Source organism: Pterocles gutturalis, unplaced genomic scaffold (assembly GCF_000699245.1).
Source record: "Pterocles gutturalis isolate BGI_N339 unplaced genomic scaffold, ASM69924v1 scaffold25308, whole genome shotgun sequence".
Taxonomy (NCBI): Eukaryota; Metazoa; Chordata; class Aves; order Pterocliformes; family Pteroclidae; genus Pterocles; species Pterocles gutturalis.
Window position 1 is genome coordinate 6,030 of NW_010121210.1, and position 19,587 is coordinate 25,616.

The 19,587-nt window shown below is 48.4% G+C and overlaps 1 protein-coding gene across 1 annotated transcript in view; it reads right to left on the reverse strand.

Annotated features, from left to right (window-relative positions):
• SUPT6H (suppressor of Ty 6 homolog (S. cerevisiae)) overlaps positions 1–18,887 on the reverse strand; it is a 21,629-nt gene extending 2,742 nt beyond the window's left edge. Inside the window, exons 1-32 of the mRNA XM_010077177.1 lie at positions 18,779–18,887; positions 18,127–18,285; positions 17,867–17,937; positions 17,457–17,652; positions 16,712–16,796; positions 16,044–16,317; positions 14,639–14,740; positions 13,922–14,038; positions 13,287–13,376; positions 12,656–12,798; positions 12,260–12,411; positions 11,653–11,751; positions 11,373–11,502; positions 11,116–11,266; positions 10,540–10,694; positions 9,743–9,938; positions 9,306–9,445; positions 9,110–9,227; positions 8,419–8,495; positions 8,107–8,242; positions 7,551–7,688; positions 7,045–7,212; positions 6,396–6,523; positions 5,105–5,312; positions 4,482–4,629; positions 4,096–4,238; positions 3,184–3,324; positions 1,902–2,097; positions 1,531–1,769; positions 1,135–1,248; positions 538–662; positions 1–61 (exon numbers count right to left, since the gene is read on the reverse strand). The exon at positions 1–61 is cut by the window's left edge and continues 73 nt beyond it. Coding sequence (XP_010075479.1) covers positions 1–61; positions 538–662; positions 1,135–1,248; positions 1,531–1,769; positions 1,902–2,097; positions 3,184–3,324; positions 4,096–4,238; positions 4,482–4,629; positions 5,105–5,312; positions 6,396–6,523; positions 7,045–7,212; positions 7,551–7,688; positions 8,107–8,242; positions 8,419–8,495; positions 9,110–9,227; positions 9,306–9,445; positions 9,743–9,938; positions 10,540–10,694; positions 11,116–11,266; positions 11,373–11,502; positions 11,653–11,751; positions 12,260–12,411; positions 12,656–12,798; positions 13,287–13,376; positions 13,922–14,038; positions 14,639–14,740; positions 16,044–16,317; positions 16,712–16,796; positions 17,457–17,652; positions 17,867–17,937; positions 18,127–18,285; positions 18,779–18,887 — 4,509 coding nt within the window. The remainder of the gene's footprint in view (positions 62–537; positions 663–1,134; positions 1,249–1,530; positions 1,770–1,901; positions 2,098–3,183; positions 3,325–4,095; positions 4,239–4,481; positions 4,630–5,104; positions 5,313–6,395; positions 6,524–7,044; positions 7,213–7,550; positions 7,689–8,106; positions 8,243–8,418; positions 8,496–9,109; positions 9,228–9,305; positions 9,446–9,742; positions 9,939–10,539; positions 10,695–11,115; positions 11,267–11,372; positions 11,503–11,652; positions 11,752–12,259; positions 12,412–12,655; positions 12,799–13,286; positions 13,377–13,921; positions 14,039–14,638; positions 14,741–16,043; positions 16,318–16,711; positions 16,797–17,456; positions 17,653–17,866; positions 17,938–18,126; positions 18,286–18,778) is intronic.
• Positions 18,888–19,587: the final 700 nt, after the last annotated feature.

Consider the following 19,587-nt stretch of genomic DNA (forward strand, 5'->3'; position numbering starts at 1 on the left):
AGTAGGGAAGACCTGGCCCCGATAGCGGAATCCTTCTGGTGTCACTGTCACATACTCTATCCTGTGAGGAGCAGCAAATGCAGGAAAGCACAAGAGATGAGAGGCTGCTGCAGAGCCACATCTGCTGCTGCACAGCACCCTCACACTAACAGGTCACAGTCGGAACCTACAAACTCAGGCGATGGCCGAACTGATAATAAACAGACAGACCTACCCAAGACACTTTCATTTTGTTTTCAAACAACTGCTCCAAAATACCATGCCTTTTTCACGTAAAATCTATCAGTTGTGTCCTGGGACACACCCTGCCCAGGGCAGTACTGCTTGTAGTAGGCAGCTGATCAGAAACACAGGAGTCTCCTGGGTGAGATTCACTTCTAGACATGGGTCCTGTGCTGTCAGGAGGCCAAACCCTGGCTAAGAGGAGGCATGACTTACAGAGATGCTGACAGAGCTGGAAGGAAAACTGTCAGCAATAAACTAAGGGGTGGTACTGGCAGCACTCAGCTGCAGATGCTGGGCTTGCCTCTCACTTACCTTGGTTTGCCTCGAGGCTGATATCCCAAGAGGAATTTACCAGGTAGATCTTTACAGGCACTGATAAAGTAGGGAATAAATGTTGGCTTCTCTTTCTTGGTCTTTATCAGCAGCTCTTCCAGCTTCTAATTAGAGGGAGAAAGAACAAAAATGCTCAAGGAGAGCCTAAATTTTCAGCAATACACAGAGCCTACAGAGATCTCCCTCCATGCTGTGGTCAGTTCCCCCCAGTCCTGATGCCAGCAATCCAACAAGGACCACCTACTGCCCCATTTCTGCACAGGGTTGGTGCACAAATGACACCAGGTCCCAGAAAGCCAATTACTCTCCTTTCAGTGATGTTTGCTGCCAGGGCAACCCTTTGCTGCTCTGGCACACCGCTGTAGCACACCATACTCCCACTGATGTCCTAAATCCACTGCTCCCAGACAGAACCCCTCCGAGACCTACAGCTGGAACGTGACTGCCAAGCCCCAAGCAACAAGAGGAAGATGAGAAAGCTCACTCCAGCAGCAGCTCTTACCAGACACAAAGAGAAATGTATATAACACTCCTATACCTCCCTACAGAGGCTACCACATCCTGGGACACGCTTACCTTCTTGTCTCCACCGTTGCAGTCCTGATAGTATTTGTGATTCAACAGGTCTCTGGCGAAAGAAGCCATTGGCTGGACATAGCGAGCAACAATTTCATCCAGGTCTTCAAACTCCTTTGAACAAATGCATTTAAAAAGGTCATTTAGGACGCATGATGAGGAACTCTTATTCTAGTGTACAGCTCTCAGTCACATATTCTGCATTCTACATTTTTTTTGAGGAAAAAAAAAAAAAAAAGAGCTGAGTATTGTCTAAGAATCTGGAGACCTGCAATGGAAGTTACTCTCCAACAGTCTGAAAGCAGCTGCAAGGACAGAAAGGCTGTGCCAACCTGTCCCAAGTAGGTACTTCTTCCTCACCAGCTCCTTCCTAGCCATGCTCTGCAAGGCTCCTACCTCTGTGTTAATCCAAAGTGTGGAGCCCAGGCTGAAAGCATTCTCCTTGCCCTCTTCTCGGACATCCACGTGCTGGTAAATCCCATCATTCACCTTCCAGGTGACAGTCAGGTGGTTCTCCCCTTTGCTACTTGGCCGAATAATTACATCCCCTTGGTCCATGGTCTCCATCATCTTCTCTGCTTGCTTGAAGCTAATGTTGTGGAATGATGGGTGAGCAATGACTCTCTTGATGTATGCTAGGGGACAAAGCAGAGTGTTTAGGCTTCCAGGAGGAACTGCTTTATTGCAACTATGTGTCTAATTGTGCTTATTTTTCTGAAGCACCCTGGGAAGGGTGGCATTACTCAGCAGAGAAAAATGAGACTCACGCGTCCGTTGCTGCTTTCTTTTCAGGTCTTCTTCCTGCTTGTGATCTGCTGCCTCAGAGTCAAAGTCATAGTAGGTGTCTTTAGGCAGTTTCCACTCATTGTTCTTATCCATCAGGTCTGAGGTCCTGCAGGTCAGGTCTGCACTGAACTTCTCAATGTCGATCTTCATAATCCTGCAGTGAACGGTCATTCCCACCTACAGGAGAGGGGCAGCAACGCTGATCCGCAGGTTGGGCTGACACACCAGCCTCCCTGCGCTGCAGAGCAATCAGTGAGTGGTCACTCTGTCCAGGAGTACAAACTACCTCAGGCTTAGACTGATACAACCTTTAAAAGTGATCCTTCCATATGAATCTAAAATCAACTGATCCCCAAGATGACGAGAACTAAAAGAGATTAAAGGAAAAAAGGGCAGTTCTCCAGCACAAATGCTACCTATGCTCCGTACCACACAGCAACTGCACGTCTGGAGGCTGGGGACAATGAAGTTTGCCATTTTATGTATCTTTAACAATGGGAGCACCAAAACTGGACTTCATGATGTGCAAGGAAGCAGTTAAGTCTGTTCAGAAACAGAGTGGAACACACCCAAAGGGCTGCTCTAATTAAATGGGAAACAGAAGATACCACCACAAAACGGCAATGTCTTAGTCCAGTTAACCGTGCTGAAGTTAACGACTCTTCAAAGAAATGCTAAGAGACCTCTGAACTTATGGGATTATCCATCACCTGTATGGACTCTCAGGGGGGCCCCAAAAGACAGCAAAGATGTAAAACCTCTATTTTATCATGTGATAAAAATGTGTGATTTTGTTTCTTTCAGAACCCCAATCCCTGACCTGGACAAGACCACTAACTCCGATGACCTCCACAAATGAACTGAGACAGAAGAAAAGGCTATGAGAGAGGGAAAGTGACCTTTGCATATATAACAGCAGTTCTGTGAACTCTTTAGAAAGCCAGAAACAAAGGGTAGCTCTGCATTAGAATGCCTTCTGGTCTCCTAAACCCAGACTTTAGCCAGACTATAATAAATCCTCCCACAGTGCAACATGTTAACTGATTAACATGGTTCCCACCAGCTGCCAAGAGAGATTTGCACTGTGGGAGAAGGACATTAACCACAACCTGAACTTGCTGCTCATTGAAAGTCCTTAAATTAAAATAAGGTTTGAAAAGTCATTTAGGGAACAGTGTTCTTAACCAAACTCTGAATCTTTGGTATTGGCTCCAGGGTCTTCCAGCTCTTGTTCGATATGTGGAAATAACTTTGCTTTCATACCTTCACCCTTTCTTCTGGGCGCTTGACCACCTTATCACTAAGAAATTTTGTTGGGATGAAGCCAGCAACACCATTATCCAGACGCGTCTTCACTCCAATGGCCTGACCTGGGCAGGAACCACTGTCAAAGTGGTTCCAAACCTTGAGCAAGAAAAAAAGTAAAAGTCATTCTGCATGGAAACAAAATAGCCCCGGCAGCTCACACTCAAACAAGTCTAAAAGCCGTGTCAGGGAACTAGTGCAGCCAGCAGAGACATCTGGAAGGGCAGGGGACAGAGGACTTCAATGAATGCTACCCAGAAATGCAATCTTCCTACTTGGTTCTGCTCAGCTTGTACGGCTTTGCAACCAGGAAAGTCAGGACATTTTTTAGACCCTGAACATGAGCCTGCAGCTAGGGCTGGTTTCTAATGAACGCTATAGGGTTTTAAAATCACGGATTACCAAGACTGGAATTCAGCAGTGTTTAGAAGAGACCTAAAGTACAGCTGCATTAAGCAGCAGGGAGTCCAGATAAGTTCTTAAAATCAGGAAGGTGGCAGAACAGCCTTCTGTTCTCAGCACCACGGGCAGTTTCTCTGCGTAAAACACAATCCTAGACCACAAACAAGCTGCTTTATGTTATCTGCGAAGAGCTGGTCAGCCTAGCCCCAGGTCTGGTTCACTCCTAGTCCAGTTCACCAAAATCCATGATCTAGCCATAAAGGACCTGTCAAATCTATGCTGAAGCAATTAGTCAAAAGTGGAACAGATTATATTTGTAGCCAAAGGCCACATTCAGCTTGGGATCCTGGGGCACTGCAGACACAATCTTGGCTCTCTACCTTGTCCCCCAAGAACCCTACAAAACGCTCAGGCCTGCCACTAGCAGAGTCCTGACAAAGGCAGACCCATCAGGAGAAGCATCCCCACCTCGCTGAGCTCTGGAAAGTTATCCTGCTGACAGAAGGGACACTGCCAAAGGCCTGTTTCGTCATTCCGTATTGCCTGGTCATAGCTTTCTCCTTGTGGCCGCCTGTGGGCTATCCCAGTCACACTGCAGATGATCATTTTACCTGTGGTGTGATGGCAGAGGAGAAGGAAAGAATGAAAAACTGAAAGCCAACTGCAGGGCTGGGCAGTTCCCTCCATCTAAGGTAGGTGTGCATGACAGTGTTAGGAAACTACCCAGGTACTTGAAAAGTTGGCTCACACACATGCAACCATAGCAACGTCCCAACATCACCCTCACCAAGATCCCTCTGCCCCATCTTTACACATCCTAAGTCAACTTAGGGTGACAGAAACCAGGGATGTACCTATATAAAAAGTCTCTGGAGTTTCTTTGGTCAGCATATTGAAGACCTCTTCTGTGTTTGGAGAACGGTATGGTGTTCTCAGGTCCTTGTACCTGCAGCTTAGTTCAGCTCGAATGTCGTATAGAGTGATATGCTTGTCACCGTAGCCCTGTGTGGTATTCAAAGGTTACAAAGCCATGAGCAGCAGGAAGGGGGTGAGCGGGGAATCCAGGCCAAGTTATAAAAGAACTCAAGAAACTTATGAAACAGCAGATTTAAAAAAAACAGAGGCATGCACAGGGTACCAATCCAACTGTGGAACTCAGTCACAGGATGCTGATGAGATCAAAAGTACCAATCGGTTCAGAAAGAAGTTAGATAATTTCAGGGAGAACAACTTAAATGGTCTAATTACTGTCTCCTGCCTCCTTCCTCCCTCTGCCCCAAGTGTGCTTTCTGTAATCATTTATTACATGCTGTTATCAAACACCAAATACTCATTGTCGCTGTTTATACATTTTACAACAGCCACAGCTAAATGCTCAGCTCCTAACAAGGATAAGGGTCACCAGCTATAAAAAAGAAACTGAGCTGTACAGCAGAGCTCCCCCTCTGTTTCCCAGCACCAGGAACCCCCAGTAGACCTGTCTTTCCAGTTCTTCAGCAAAGGCATCAAGATCCAGGTCTTTCAGACGCTCAGGGTTTTCCAAAATCTCCTCTAGAGCTCCTGCGGGATTAGCATCTTCTGCCGACTCATCGTACTCTAAGGCATCCACTGCCATTTTTCTTGCCCATTCATAGGTTTCAGGATGGACCCTAGACCCGTCTAGGACTTCAATGTAGGAATCAGTACTGAAATAAAACCAAAGCCATGTTCAGACAAGTACTCTGCAAGGTTCCAGGGTCACCTTCTTCAGCCCAATGACAAAGCCCACAGCTGAGCACCACTATCGGCTGCATGGCTACTTTGCCACCGCTGCCCTCCATGGAACAAACCGCTCCTTTTGAGAACTCAACGAATTCTTCATTGCTAAATCAACAGGAGCAAAAGCAAGACATGACAAATTCCAGTCTGAGCTCCTGCACTGCAAAGAACAGCCAGCCGTTCTGGATGCTATCTACATGTGATCACTCTGTGTGCTGGAGCTGCTCTGTGAGCACACCCATCTTTAGGGTTTCTCTCCTCGTACACATTAAGTGTTGTCAACTGGCAGCAACATCTGCCCCCAGCTGTTTGAAGGAATCTCCATTTCACCCCCTGCACATCTGGGACCTGCATCCTGCAAGAACCAGACACCTGGTGGGGCCGCATCACTCAGCGTAAGGATTCAGACTGGTTTTCAAGGGTCAGAAGGATCCTGTGCCAGCCCTGGAGAACGCACGTGTCCAACAAGCGACCCTTCTGTGCAAAGCAGTCGGTGAGAGATTTAGAAACTAGGTTACTGCTCTCCTCCAAACACACGTCTCTTGTTTAGTTACCAGTACCCTAATGCTCCACAAACTTACCAGGAGTGCTCCCAGTTCAAGAGGAAGCTCAATTGCCATGTTATGCCTCACGTTTCAAACTTCAGATAAATAAAATGCTGATATTAGGACCATGCAGAAACTAAGTAAAAGCACACATGGGTTACTGACGCACACGCATGATGCCTGCCTTACAGAACAACTGTTTTCAGTTTAGTTCCTCTTGACCACAAAGGGTCTTTCAGACTATAGCACATTATATAATTAATGTTCTGCAGCTCACATTGCTGTGTGAGTTTAGCTGCCCTTAAGACTCAGATTAACAACCAGCAATACCTGAACTTGGCCAGAGATCAGAGAGGCCACACAGAAACTTCTGAGAACATGGACTCCACGGAACAAGATTGCTTCAGCCTGCCGCTCATGCTAACTCCGTACCCCGTACGACATTGAACGCAGCCCAATACCCACCTATCGCCCAGCGATGCCGTGTCGATTTTGATGAAGCCAGCACAGTTGATGAACACCTTGGGTCCCATGTGACACATCGTCACCAGCTGGGTCCTGTTCTCCAGACGCGTGTTGTTTTGTTTTAAGATCTGGAGAGAGAGGCAATAGTATAAAACCTGGTATGCAAACACAAGGGTTTGCCACGAAAAGCGGAGGACTCAGGCTGGACACCGTGGTGTTCAAAGCATCTGACACAAGCCTATGCCAACTCATAGATTGTTGCTCCCTGCCTGTGTCTCAACATTGTACGAGAGATGATGCTCCACACGGAGCAGCTCCAGCTCTCAGGAAAAGCGTTGGCTCTTTGCCCTGTGTTTTCTACAGTACGGAGGCGTTTTGATGCTGTAACAGCGCATCCGTTCCTGTGGGATCAGGAGCTAGCTAGGATTGACGGATCTGCTGACTTGCTTGGGTCTATTAAAGACGTCCATGCACAGCTTTGGGGTTAGGTGCTGTGAGATGACACATACTAAAACACACACTGACGGGGCCATCAGCTGCATCTGGCACACGGGACCCTGGCTCAGCTGGTACCAGCACTGCCATCAGGCCAACTCACACATTATCGGTGACACGATGTTTTTGCAGGCAGGGACAGAAGCCTCCTTACCTTTAGCAGATGAGAGCCTTTGCGTGGTCCCAGGCCACACACGTACTGCAGCAAAGCCTGGCTGTGAGGGTGAGCAATCGCCCGATTGACATCCACTCCCACCTCGTTCACGCGGTTGATGAATTCGCAGTAGAGGGCATTCAGCAGTTCCTCCTTCACCACGTGTTCCTGACAGAAAGGAGAGGCGTTAGCCTCGCAAGGAGATGCGCGCAACACTTTGCCATAAGCAAGCGGAGCCAAACACAACAGACTGGCTCTCAGGAGCTGTGCTGCACCTCAGAGTTACCCCTGAGAACAGCGTAAAGATAGGAAGGGGATGAGCTAAAGGAGGCAAAAAAGAAAATTAAAAAAAAAAAAAAAAAGGTGCTGTGTAGCCTGAATATCTCATAGAACAGGCAAAACTTGCACCAGTTCAACTCAGAATACTTTTCTTGGACAGCAAACTGTCCCAGTTGACTCCCAGGCCACATTCTCTTGCAGATAAGGATCCCACAAGGCAAAGTTACCTGCAGAGGGTGGAGTTTTAGGCAGAGAATATCCTCATCGGAGCTGCAGACCTGGGCAAACTCTATGAGGGGGTCCTGAATGCGGCGAGCAAGGGAGACAGCCTGACGCAGCAGAGGTGGGTAATCCCGGAACTCATTCTGCAAGAGGCCAAAGAACCAGGGAAACTGACGGTGTTTGCACACTTTGTAGCACAAGTAGCAAAGACACATCAGACAGGGGCTGGAACAAGGGAAGCACTCGGTGCTCAGGGCAGAGAGCTGAGGTCACAGGCTCCCAGGAACTCTGCTGCAACTAGGAATGAAACAACCCCATCCGCTCAGCTGAGCAAGATGCATTTCAGACTACATCAATATCTACTTTGCACATCTGCTGGCACTGATCTCTTCAGGGAAGCCTAAACAAGATGTTTTGCCTTGATCCAAAGATCAGTATGTCACTGTCTGGGTGGATCACATGAGGCAGTAGATGATGCAAGGCAGGGCCAGCACAACAAATGGAGGATGAGACAGCACGAATGAGCAACAAAAGGGATAGCTGGAATAACAGAAGGTTCACCTCAGACTTCTTGCTGTTCATGTAGAGGATGGCCAGTTCATTGTCCACCAGCTCCACTCCGATAGAGGACAGCTGCTGCCCTTGATCCAGTTCATGAACAATTCTCTTTACATCGTCCACCAGCATCTGAGCATCCCTAGGGAGAGATGGCCAAGGGGATTGAGGGGAGAGCACAACGCTGGGTCCTGGAATCACTTAGGGAGATAATTCCAATGGGTTATCTCACACCACAGACAGAAACAGTGAAATGTGGACAGGTATAAGGAAAGGACTGCAAAGAGATTGGGAAGTGGAAGTAACACAAAGACTGACCTGTTCTCGCCTGCAATTGTCACCACGTGAGGTTTCTTGTTGAGGAGGAATTTTTTCAAGGTTTCAGTATCCTGGGCCTGGAAAGGAAAGCCAGGCAGTCAGAAAAGAAAAGCAAGAGGGTTTCTGTAATGAGCTAGCTACCAGTCCCAGGTTGCTATTTCACCAGGCAAATCCTCCCCCATGGGCACCCTGGTCTGCCACCCTAACATGAACATAGCTAAATGCCTCTTCCGCAGGCAGACAAACAGGAAAGCTCTGCAGAGGAAAGGCTGATGGCATCACGCTCTGGTGTTACAGGAAATCAGCGCAAGTACGGAATGGAAGTCAAAAGCCTGAGCCAATCTCCAGCAGGTCCCACAACGTCTCACTGTTACAATGTGATCAGGGAAAGGGGAGAAAATTCCTGTAGCTGGGACCACAGAAACTCACAAAGCCCCAACCAGCAGAAGTCAGGAACGGCAAGTCCCTGTTACTCCTTGTGAGAGCAGCAGAAGAGATGAATTGGAATATAACTGGAAGCAACTGTTCTGCCAGAATAATGACATGGTGGAAAAAAGGCAGTGCTCTTGCAAGAGCGTCAAGGCCTGAGCTGTCTTCAGCCTGACTACTCCTCTCCAACCCACAGTGCATTGCACAGTACCAAAAGCAACGTGCAGACATTCATCTCTGCAATAGCTGTGCCGAGGCTCACCTTCTTTTCCCTCTCTTCCTCACGCCAGGCATTCCTTCTCTTTGTGAAATGTGGCAATCGGAGGAAGTCTGTAACCTCGCCCTCTCCATTAACAAGGGCACAAAACACGGGGTGGTCCCTGCGAAACAGAGATCGCTCAGACATGGAGGACTGCTAAAACTGTACATGGGTCCAGAGGCAATTCCTCTCCTCCTACCTGGCTGAGGAAAATGCAATGCCTAGCACGCGAATCCCCTTCCCTTGGTTTTCATCCATGAAATCATCATCTTCCTCCACTTGCTGATCAGGACGGTACGAAGCTACTTTTAGCCAGTTGTACAGCTTCCGGCTGCAAGCCTGGTAGAACAGAGAAGGGGAGAGAGGAGTGAAAAAATGAACTGCAGGTGCTTTGGCATAGCCCTTCTCTGGAGGGAAGGTCATGGACTGCTCAAGGCAGCAAGACAGTCTATTCTGCCAGGATTGGGACGAGCTCTCCAGAACCATGGAGCCCATCTCCCCTCCCACCAAGATATCTGCTTTTTTCTCCTTCCTTGGGAAAGGACCAGAGTCAGATCCCTGCCTGCCTCCTCCCCCTTTCCAAGAGCTGTATTTGTAACCCATCTCTGACTCAAACCCACCTGTGTCCCGCCTCACCTTGAGGACATACTCCTTGGCCTCCACCAACAGCTTGTTCTTCAACTCTTTAGCCATCTGCACATAGAGGAACTGGTTGAGGGACCGCTCAATGGCCATCGTACGCTGCCGATTCCACTCTTGCACCTGGTGGCTAAACTCATCCCGATAATAGAACTGTTTGATTTCCTCAAAGTACGTCTGGTCGCTACCATAACTGCAAGAAACGAGAGGAGGAGATGCAGAAGGGCTCCAAAAGCCTGCATTGACACCAGCACCAGCAGATTCCTGCACAAGGGATGTGATAGCAACACCTCAGATTCAGCAGGCTGCCTGGAAAATTTAGAGAAGGGCCAATCCTCCCATCAAATGCTCCTTTAGCTGCAAAAGCTATGCTGCTAGACAGATCGCAGCTGAACGCAGTGCTGGCAGCACAGAGAGGCGTGATCAGCACAACACAGGGCAGCCCACAGCCGCTCCTGCACACCCATGTTGCACAGCGTGGCTAATCAGATGTGCAGGGAAGGAATCAAGGAGCCACACAGTGAGGGTGGTTGGGAAACAAGCATTGTCTTTCACAAAAATCCCAAAGGCTTCAGAGTTTGACTTCAAGTGGATAAGCCAGACATCTTATAAAGTTTTCATTAAAATGAAGAAAAAAGCAAGACCCTAAGAGGCTGCCTAGCCTTAAGGTGCAGGAAACCACCAGGACATGACTTCCAGGAGCAGCCTGGGTTACAGAGGAGCTCTAACAGCCCAGCAGCACTGGATGGACGAGCTTTGCCAAGTCATGGATGGCATGGCTACTGAGGACTCACCCTTCCACTCCCTTCATGTCGATGCTGATATCTATGGTGAGCAGTGCTTCATCCTCTGCCAGGCTCATTTTCAGGAACTGGTCATCTCGCAGCTCCTTCACAGGCTTGTTCTTCAAGTATTTAAAGGAATAGGCATAGTGGGCTTCATCAATATCCTAGGAGAGAGGAGAGACAGTCAGCATGCATGCAGGGCATTAACGAAGAAAGACCCTTCTGTACAGCAGAGCAGACAATGGTTTTTATTCAGTACTCCCCAACCCCTACGCCTGCCAGTCTGCATTTCCTTCCCCAGCAGGACACAGTGGAATTCATTCCCAGACCCAAGGAAACAGAGACTGTTCCAACAACTGAAGGCAGCATCTCAACAGCAAGAATCAGGTCTGATGAAACTCTGAGACTAAAAATGCAGCGTGCTGCTGAGCTGGCCTCTGCAACAGCCCAGGTCACATGCTGCTCTAGGATTTATTCAGACTTGCCACTGACATGGAGGAAGTTTTCAGATGTAAAAATGAACAGTTGTGTGTTATTTAGATCCTTCCCTGAACTGACCCACAGAGTCAGAGCTTCCTTCCTTACCTTCTTCCCCTTTTTGGTTGGTGAAATGTTGATTTTAGCTCTTTCTTGGAAAGTCTGTCTCAGGACCTGCCTGACCAAAGGCTCCCTGGCTATCTGCAAAGCCACCATGTACCGGGCTCCTTCCAGCACAGCTTCAGGGCTTGGGAATTGACTAAAAGCAAAAAGGCAACATGAAGGCTTAGGGCTTGAGAATGCCCCCAGATCCCCTCCCCTTCATCACATCCGCAGGACCTCCATGAAGGGCCCCCTGCACTGACCTACACACATAATCCTTGGCCAGCTCCAGGGGCTCTGCAGGGAACTGCTCTGTCTCGTGACGTTGGTAACTGTCTCGGAGATTCTCTCCAAACTGCTCAGGTGTCAGACCAAACTTCTTAGCCAGGCCATCTGGGAAAAAAACACCACAACAATTATGAGGACAAGGGTACTGTAGATTATACTGAGCCAAAGTACCAGTCCTCTTTCTCCAGGTAAGCCACAGTACCCAGAACAGCATGCGGGCTCTGTAAGCTCAGCACGGCAGAGCACAGCCCTTACCCAGCCCAGCAGTCTGACAGATGGTGTACATATCCCGACGGGAAGCCTGCTTCAGCTCAGGCCCTTTTTGCTCATCATCTTCTGCATCTTCTCCTTCACCTGTGGGAAAGATATGTTTAGCAAATCCTCTTTACAAAGCCACCCAGACAGCTGCAGTGTGTCAGAAGCACAGCAAAAGGATGAAACACAACCTACACTGTGCAACGGAGTCCCTACATCACACAAACACATCTCAAAGGTCACAGTAGCCTTAAATTATTCAGAGTTTGAAAAACACCCCAAAAACACTGTCTTCTCTTAAATTTCACTCTCTTTGCAGTTTTAATAGCAGTATCTCTGGGTTGCACATTAAAACACACATCAAGGTGGCAGACCCTTGCTTTGGCCCCTGCCATGAGGGGATTGTTGGAAAAGCTGCACCTTGTGTGGCAAACTTTGAGAATTTTCAGAGATGACTGGAAGACCTGGGACTAACTTGAGACACAAGTGAACAGCAGAGATGCTCTATGCAAACACAGGGGCTTTTCAAGAAACTTTCTTACTATTCCGTTGAAGCAGAATTTTCAACCAGCCCACAAACAGAAGACTATCAAATCTGGGGACAAACCTTCCTCCTCTTCACCATCCTCTCGGATACGCTTTTGCTTCTTTCGAGCAGCCTTGGCAGCATTCTGCATCTTGGGGATGTCTCGCCCATAGTACAGCAGGAAGTGATTATACACGTCCTTCAGCTCGTCCATGGACTGCACATCCTTCAGCCTACGGCACACAAAGCCAGCATGTTACACCCTGCTTGCAGCTGAGCCACGGTGAGAGCACTCATCAGGCAGAGGGAGTGCTTGGGGCTCATCTTCCAAAAGAACTTTAAGTATTTCTCATTACTGGCTTTGTGGGGAGGCTAAAGTCAACACACTGCAGTGGCCAGAGAGCCTGTGCTGTCTGGGCAAGTTAAAGCACATTTTAAGTAATTTTGGAATTAATATAAAGTCTCATGGTACCATACCTCTCCATGTCAGTAGTGTCCAGGGCCCTTATTCCATCAGCCAAGGGTTTGTCTGGGTCAGCAGAGATTTGCTCGTACTGATAGGCCTGCATCTTCTCAAACAGACGGGTCAGGTTCTGCTTGCGGATCCTCAGCTGCGTCCACTAACATGCGAACAAAAAGACTCCCAGTGAAATGCACCATAGCTGTGTGTCACATCTATCTCCTCTCTTTCCAAACAGCGGCTCCCAGGATCTTGGGATATTTGTCATACAAAAATAATCAAAATATTCATCCACAGCCAAGCCCAGATGTGACACACATGGCAGGTATCATCTCAGAGGTGACTTGCATTAACAGAACAAAAAATAAATCAAGGTTTGGATCTACCTGATAGTAGAGAAGGAACCTGCACTCCTTGAAGGAAAGGTCACTACGTAAACAGAACTTGGTGAAGGGGAAGGACTGATTTGAACCCTCTCTTGTCAGATAACCCTTTCCCACCCCATGATAGCAAACATGCAAAAAAACCACAGGTAAAAAAAGCACACAAGTTCTCCATGGCCAAAACAAAACCTGCTCAAACTGCCAGGCTAGGTGGGAAGACATGTTAAACACTGATGGGATAACAAGCAGTGAAAACACTCCTCACCTTTTCATCCCACTGCCAGACCCTCCACAGGTCATTGATCTGCAGCTCTGGCTCCACATACTCCTTTCTGTAGAAGGCGATGAACGGGACCTGGGTCAGAATGGAGACTCATCACCACCAAGCAGGAGACCAGGCTGCTCCTGGCAACCAGGAGTCCAGAGATTCTGCTCCATGTGGGAGAACAAGCTAATGGGGCTAATGGAGCAGTGTGAGAGATGTACCAAGCTATGCCCCAGGTCTTAAGACCATTCCATCAAAGAAAACACCACATAGACCATAAAGCTTCTGTAACATGAGGCAACACCTTGGAGAATAGGTTGAGTGGACCAAGCAAGGCTCAAGAGACTCTGAAATTCCTCCACTGCATTTAGCATCCATTTCTCTAGGATCAGGGAAATATAACAATAGCAGCCCCATTAAACAGGCCTTAAAAACCTGTGTTGGCACAGCTCGCATAAGATGAGCTGCACTTCCCAACTAAGCACCTTTTTTTTGCAGGAGAGGCAACCAGCTATGGGATCTCAGCCCCTTCTAGTTTGCTACTCTAAATACTTCCAGCAGCCCTTCTGCTAATCCTGCCTGGATAAGGAGACAGGAACTCAGACCTTATCTCGGCAATGATTGTTGTGAGGTACCTCAAAATGTTGGTTTCTCATGAAATTCAGGGCTTCTTTAATCTTCTGGATGGTGCTGGGCCCCTTGCGGCTGAAGCTGCTGCTGGCTTGTCCACGGTCAAGGTAGTCAGAACTTTCCTAAAAGGAGAAACACGTTGTGTTGATTGTATTCCTGAGCTGACCCCCAAAAGACTAGCCCAGGATAAGGCTGGAAAACGCTGGTTTTCTTTTGTTAGCTGGGAATGCAGGCTGAGATACACGCTCTGATTTTAGACCACAGAAAAAACATCCTAGCCCCAAATGGCTTAAAGGGGCGGGGGGGGGAACCCCCCAAAAAAAAAAAAAAAAAAAAAAAAAACTACCAAACAAACAGTGCATCCCAAAGCTGATGCCAAAAAACAAAAAAAAAAAAAGCAGCATCTGGTCAAGGTAAATGCCAGTTAAAAGCAGATCATGGCTAATACTAGTTTAGCCCTAAGTGCACAGTGGCTCAGAGATCTTTCAATCACTTGTGACAATTATTCTAGCAACTTCTCTCTGTTCCTTTTTGTCCTGTTTTAGGGATGTGAAAATGAGGCTATGTGCATGTCAAATGACCTGCTCAAAACCAGAAAACCAGAAAGAAAGGTATATTGGGCACCACATTCCTCTCAGCAGACACCTGGAATGTCTCCAGGCTGGAAATCTGCAGAACCTTCAATTCCTCTTAGGACAGAAGTCCCAGGCATAGCCTTTTACCTGCAAGGAGATGGTGGGTGTTGCAAATGCATTCCTGTAAATCCAGTCAGCTTCTTCCTCCAGCTCATCATCTTCAGCATTCTTCACGGGGATGGATCGCAACTGTGAAAAGACAACAGGATGAGCAGAGGCATATGCAACCCCAGGGCTCGCACTACCATGTTTTCAAGAAGCCTGGAAATTATTGGTTTGAGCTGCAGGTTGCCTATGGGGTCACAGCACCTCCCAGGCCCCTGGGGAGGACAGCACTTGAACGTCTGCACCTTCTGAGCATGCAGGAAACCTGCCTCAGCTTTACATTAGGTAAAGGCAGCGAACAATTCTGACAAAGGCTTGAGGAAAGGCCTGAAATGGTGCAAAATCTGCAGCAATCAAGTCAGGGTACTTCCTACCAGTCCCTTCCAGGGACTTCAGGTCCCACTTCCTCCAGGACCTGCAGTTGCATCCTCTCTTCCCATCTACCTGTGCCTGTTCTAGCCTTGTTATCACTTTTCTTGCTGCGGCCATAGAATAACAGAACATAAAGCAGCTCCAAACCCTCTTCGGGCATTCAGTCCCAAGCAATTCTCTTTCGGGAGGCCTGCTCTAAGCATCGCTGATATCCATGAAGAAGATAAAATGTCTAAACAGGCCACACACAGCCAGAAGACATCACACACAGCATTCCTTTATGCTGTGCACGCTGGCATGGGAAAAAAGGTCCTTTGAAAAGCTGGCAGCTTCAGTCACCCCATTTTACACAGGAGGGCAGCAAGCCCTTGCACAGAATTACATTAACATACAATGAAGGGACATTAAAGCGCACAGACTGTTCAGGGAAAATCTTAATACAGGGTAAAATTAAGACAAAAATATGAGATACCAGAATGATTCCTTGCAGGACAAACAGGACTTCACATTGAGAGCAGTACAGGTTCGAATCATTTGGATTAAAGCGACTTACAAAACCACCTCATATGGTTACGTGACTCACCAACGGTTCCGTGTTGGCTGGCATACAGATAGGCTACAGAACCCTAGCAAGCCTCTTCTGGCACTGCAGCTTCCCTCTTGCTATCCAGAGATACAACTCAAGGGATTACTAACAGCATCCAGCATAAAGGACATCTCAGCAGAACACAAGCCCTGCACCACTCCCAGGAGTGCTACACTGGCACCCAGTGGCCAAAGAGAAACTCCGACCAGCACTAAAACCAGGCTTACACAGCCAGAACAGTTCACTATGTCACTGACAGGTTTGAATGCAGTTTTAACCTATATATTTGACAGGTGGGATCTTCAAAGAGGGAAAAAGAGATGCCAAAAGCCAGCCAGGTGAGAAGGCTGGCCTGCAGGTCCCAGGCTTGCTGTACTTGGTGGGAGCTGAAATGCTTTCTGCCTGCACACCGGCACCCTTGTCCCTCACCTGGAACCTCTCAGGCATGTCTGTTATGCGGATCTCGTTGTCCTGGTCCGTTAAGTGACTGCTCTCCAGCTCACTGGGCTCGTACATCTCAAAGATGCTACGCCGACTGACGCGCTTCTTGGTAGTCTTTTTGGGTCGTACACGGGTCTCCCCTTCGGTTTCTTCGTCCTCATACTCATATTCCTCCTCCATCTCCTCATCATACTCGTTGTACTTCTCAAACTCATCATAGTCGAAGTCCACACCAAAGATTTCCTGGGCTTCCTGCAAAGCACTGTAAGGCAAACACCCATCATTCAGCCCCACAGTGCAGTTCAGAAAAAGGCGTTCTAGCACACAGAGAGGGCCAGAGCACCTAACTCTAAGCTTCAGTTTTGCACCTAGGCTAAAAATATCATGGATGGGTACACAACCCTTAGAGCTTTACATGCAAATACTTCTCTTAAGGGACCGGTTTTGGTATCCCTGTAAAAATACAGGGGAGAAAGGAAGGAGTCAGACATTTAAGAAACCACAGGCTAAAAGCTCCATGTTTATATTTACCAGGTTCCTTTGCGGAAAGAGACCAGTGGTACCCAACCACAAGCTGAATCACTCTGCAGTTGCAAGAACCAAGTAAGCTGAGCAGTGTTTTCAAGGCTCCAGGCCAATTTCCAATCAATACTTACGCATCTGTGTATCCAGGGAGCTTCTTTCGCCATTTTGGCTTCTTCAGAGGTTGTCCATCGTCATCCACAATAAAGTCATCGATGTCTGGACATTGAGAAGCAATTTAGTGGTCAGGACACTCGCATATTCAACTGGTACCTCTGACAAAGCTCAGCTCAGCCAGTGCAACTATGAGCCTCCACCACAGCCTTGGGCTGCTGCTGGCTGCCAGTCTGCCCAGCTACCCACAGCATCTCCTGCACCAACCTCAGACATTCCAGGAGTCTGGACCACAGTCACAAGCTAGAACAAACTTCCAAACACAGTCAAAGCCACCTGGCAACCATCTGCAGCTCAGTACACTGAAAATGCAGTCAGAAAAGGCCTTGCTGCTTTGGACAGTAGACAGGAAGAATTGTCAAAACTCTTTCAGTATGGTACTTGCAGTGGTGACAGGCTGATGCCGAAGAGAAGTACAGCAGGCACACTACTGGGTACTACACAGTGCCTTGACTTTAAAATTTCCATTTTGGAGGCAGTATAGAGGAAATGGTTCAACACATGTAACATGGTTCTGGACAAAGCGGTTTAGACCTGCCACCCAGAAACTTTTAATTCTAAAGATTGTACTAATCAGACCAGCAAGAGCCTTACTACAACTGGGTTACAGCCTTTGGTAACTTATAGCTCAGAGAAAGTCTTGACTTGGTTCCTGTACTTTGGTCCTAGGACAAACTTTGTATGTCATGAACCATCCACACTCACCAGATTCATCTTCCTCCTCCTCCTCTTCCTCTTCTGGTGGAGCAACAGGAGCTTCAACAGCTTCCCCTCCCTCCTCGCCTTCACCATCCTGAAAGATTTCTTCAGCAATGGCTTCCTTCTCATGTTCTTCCTTTCCATAGTCTTCCTCTTCGTCATCCTCATCATCGGACATTTTTCGCACACGCCTGAATTTTTGCTGCAAGAAAAAAGGCTCGTTAGTGCATGTAATTCCTGGCACAGACACTCAAGTGTCAGACTCTTCCACTTCATTTCCTTCAAGCACTCAGCTCTCCCTTTCCAAGAGGGCAGGAGCAGACGGGAGGCACCACTTGCTCACTCCAGGCAGGAGCTCACCCTCCTCCACGCTAAGATGCACCACCCCAGCAACAGCAGCACAGAACACAACTCACTCTTTTGACTTTAACGCCCAAGTTCTCTTCAATGAGGTCAAAATCATCATCCTCCAGGCGGTCATCAAAAGCTAAGAGAAAAAAGCAGAGATGAATTACGCTCTCCCTTTATTAATCTGGGGGTGGATCAACCAGTGGGAAGGGTATAGCTTCCCCAGCCCATGCAGACACCCACGGCACAGGGAGAGCTCTGCTCTCTGGAAGGGCAGTGTGACAGTGTTACGCTGTGGCCCGCTATGAACAACCATCATAAAACTTACTGCGCTTTCTCTTTTTGTGGCCAACATCATCCTCAGAGTCTCCAGAGTCACTGGCTTCTTCCTCCTCTTCCTCTTCCTCATCATCGTCATCGTTAATGAATCCTTTCAGGTTCCCCTGCTCATCTTGATCATCAAGATTCTCCTCCTCCTCTTCCTCATCTGGTGGAGAGCAGTGTTAGTCATGTTCCCATTTGTTATCTGCCGAGATATCTCCTTCTTGGCTCTGTGCAAACAGCACCTTCCTTCACACTGTCCACACAGAGAGTTTGAACTGAACATTTTTACTGACACACAACCCAGCCAGCTGTTCGTGCCAGAACCCTGCTTCTTCTCTCGTGGCCTCATGCTCTCTCTGCAGAAGGAACAGGGGGAGTGGTCGCACTTGGAGAATTCCTCTGCTTTTACTGTTCACTATCAAATTGTGCAACTGCAAGTCCCACAGGGGTGAAGCAGTGCATTTTCTATTGCCAAATACGAAAAACACCTAAGCACTTTGAGGAAGGGAAGCACTTAAACAGCTGAGATTATCGACTACAGATGGCCCTGCTATTACAGCACAGTTATTGCTCCATCTGCAGAGTCATGGGATGCAAAATAGAGCAGCGAGGCACACAGACAACTCGGCAAACTCAGAACAGACCGGCAGACTCACCATCTTCATCTTCCTCTACAAACTTCTTGGTTACTCTGGGCATAACCTCCCCATCCTGGTTGTACTCCTCCTCGGACTCCTCCGCTTCGCTTTCCACAAAGTCAGACATGGCTGCAGCGTCTCACACTCGGCTCCGCAGGAACTGGGGAAAGAGGAGACATCCATCACGTCAGCTGAGTGAGCAAAACACAAGCACTTCCCCCTGCTGGGTTTTGGAGAGAAGACAGCTAAGGCGAGAGGGTTTCAAATGATCTCTGAAGGCCCCGAATTACCCAGTAACCACCCGGCCTGGACATCCCTGTCACCAGCGATTAGGCACGTGAAGCCAGCAGCGGAGTGCCGCAAGCTCCTGTCAGCCCGTGTCTCGGTGAGCGGGACAGGCCCTGTCACAGCAGCATTCGTCACCCGGCCGAGCTCCCGGCTGGAACAGCGCACGCAGCCACAGCCCTTCTCCTCATCCATGCCCTCCCACGTGCCAGGGAAGCAACCCCACGCTGCCACCGACGCTGCACGGCATCAGGCACTCAGTCCAACAAGTTAGGAACTGAATGTGATGAATCCTCCCTCAGCTAATGAAGCCAGGGCGACCCCGAAAAGGGCCTTGACTGAGCGGAGCCCCACGGAGCAAACAGGAGAGAGGCAGGGTCGGGGCTGGGGGTTGCTGGCTGCCCAACTCCACCGCCCACGCAGCCAGAGCCGCAGCCGGGACACGCCAGGCCAGGGCCCTCTGTCCAGAGATTAGGACGTAACAAGAGACTAGAGAAATGGGGTGTTTTCTACATCCACAACCTTTTGTTTGATGTTTTTCC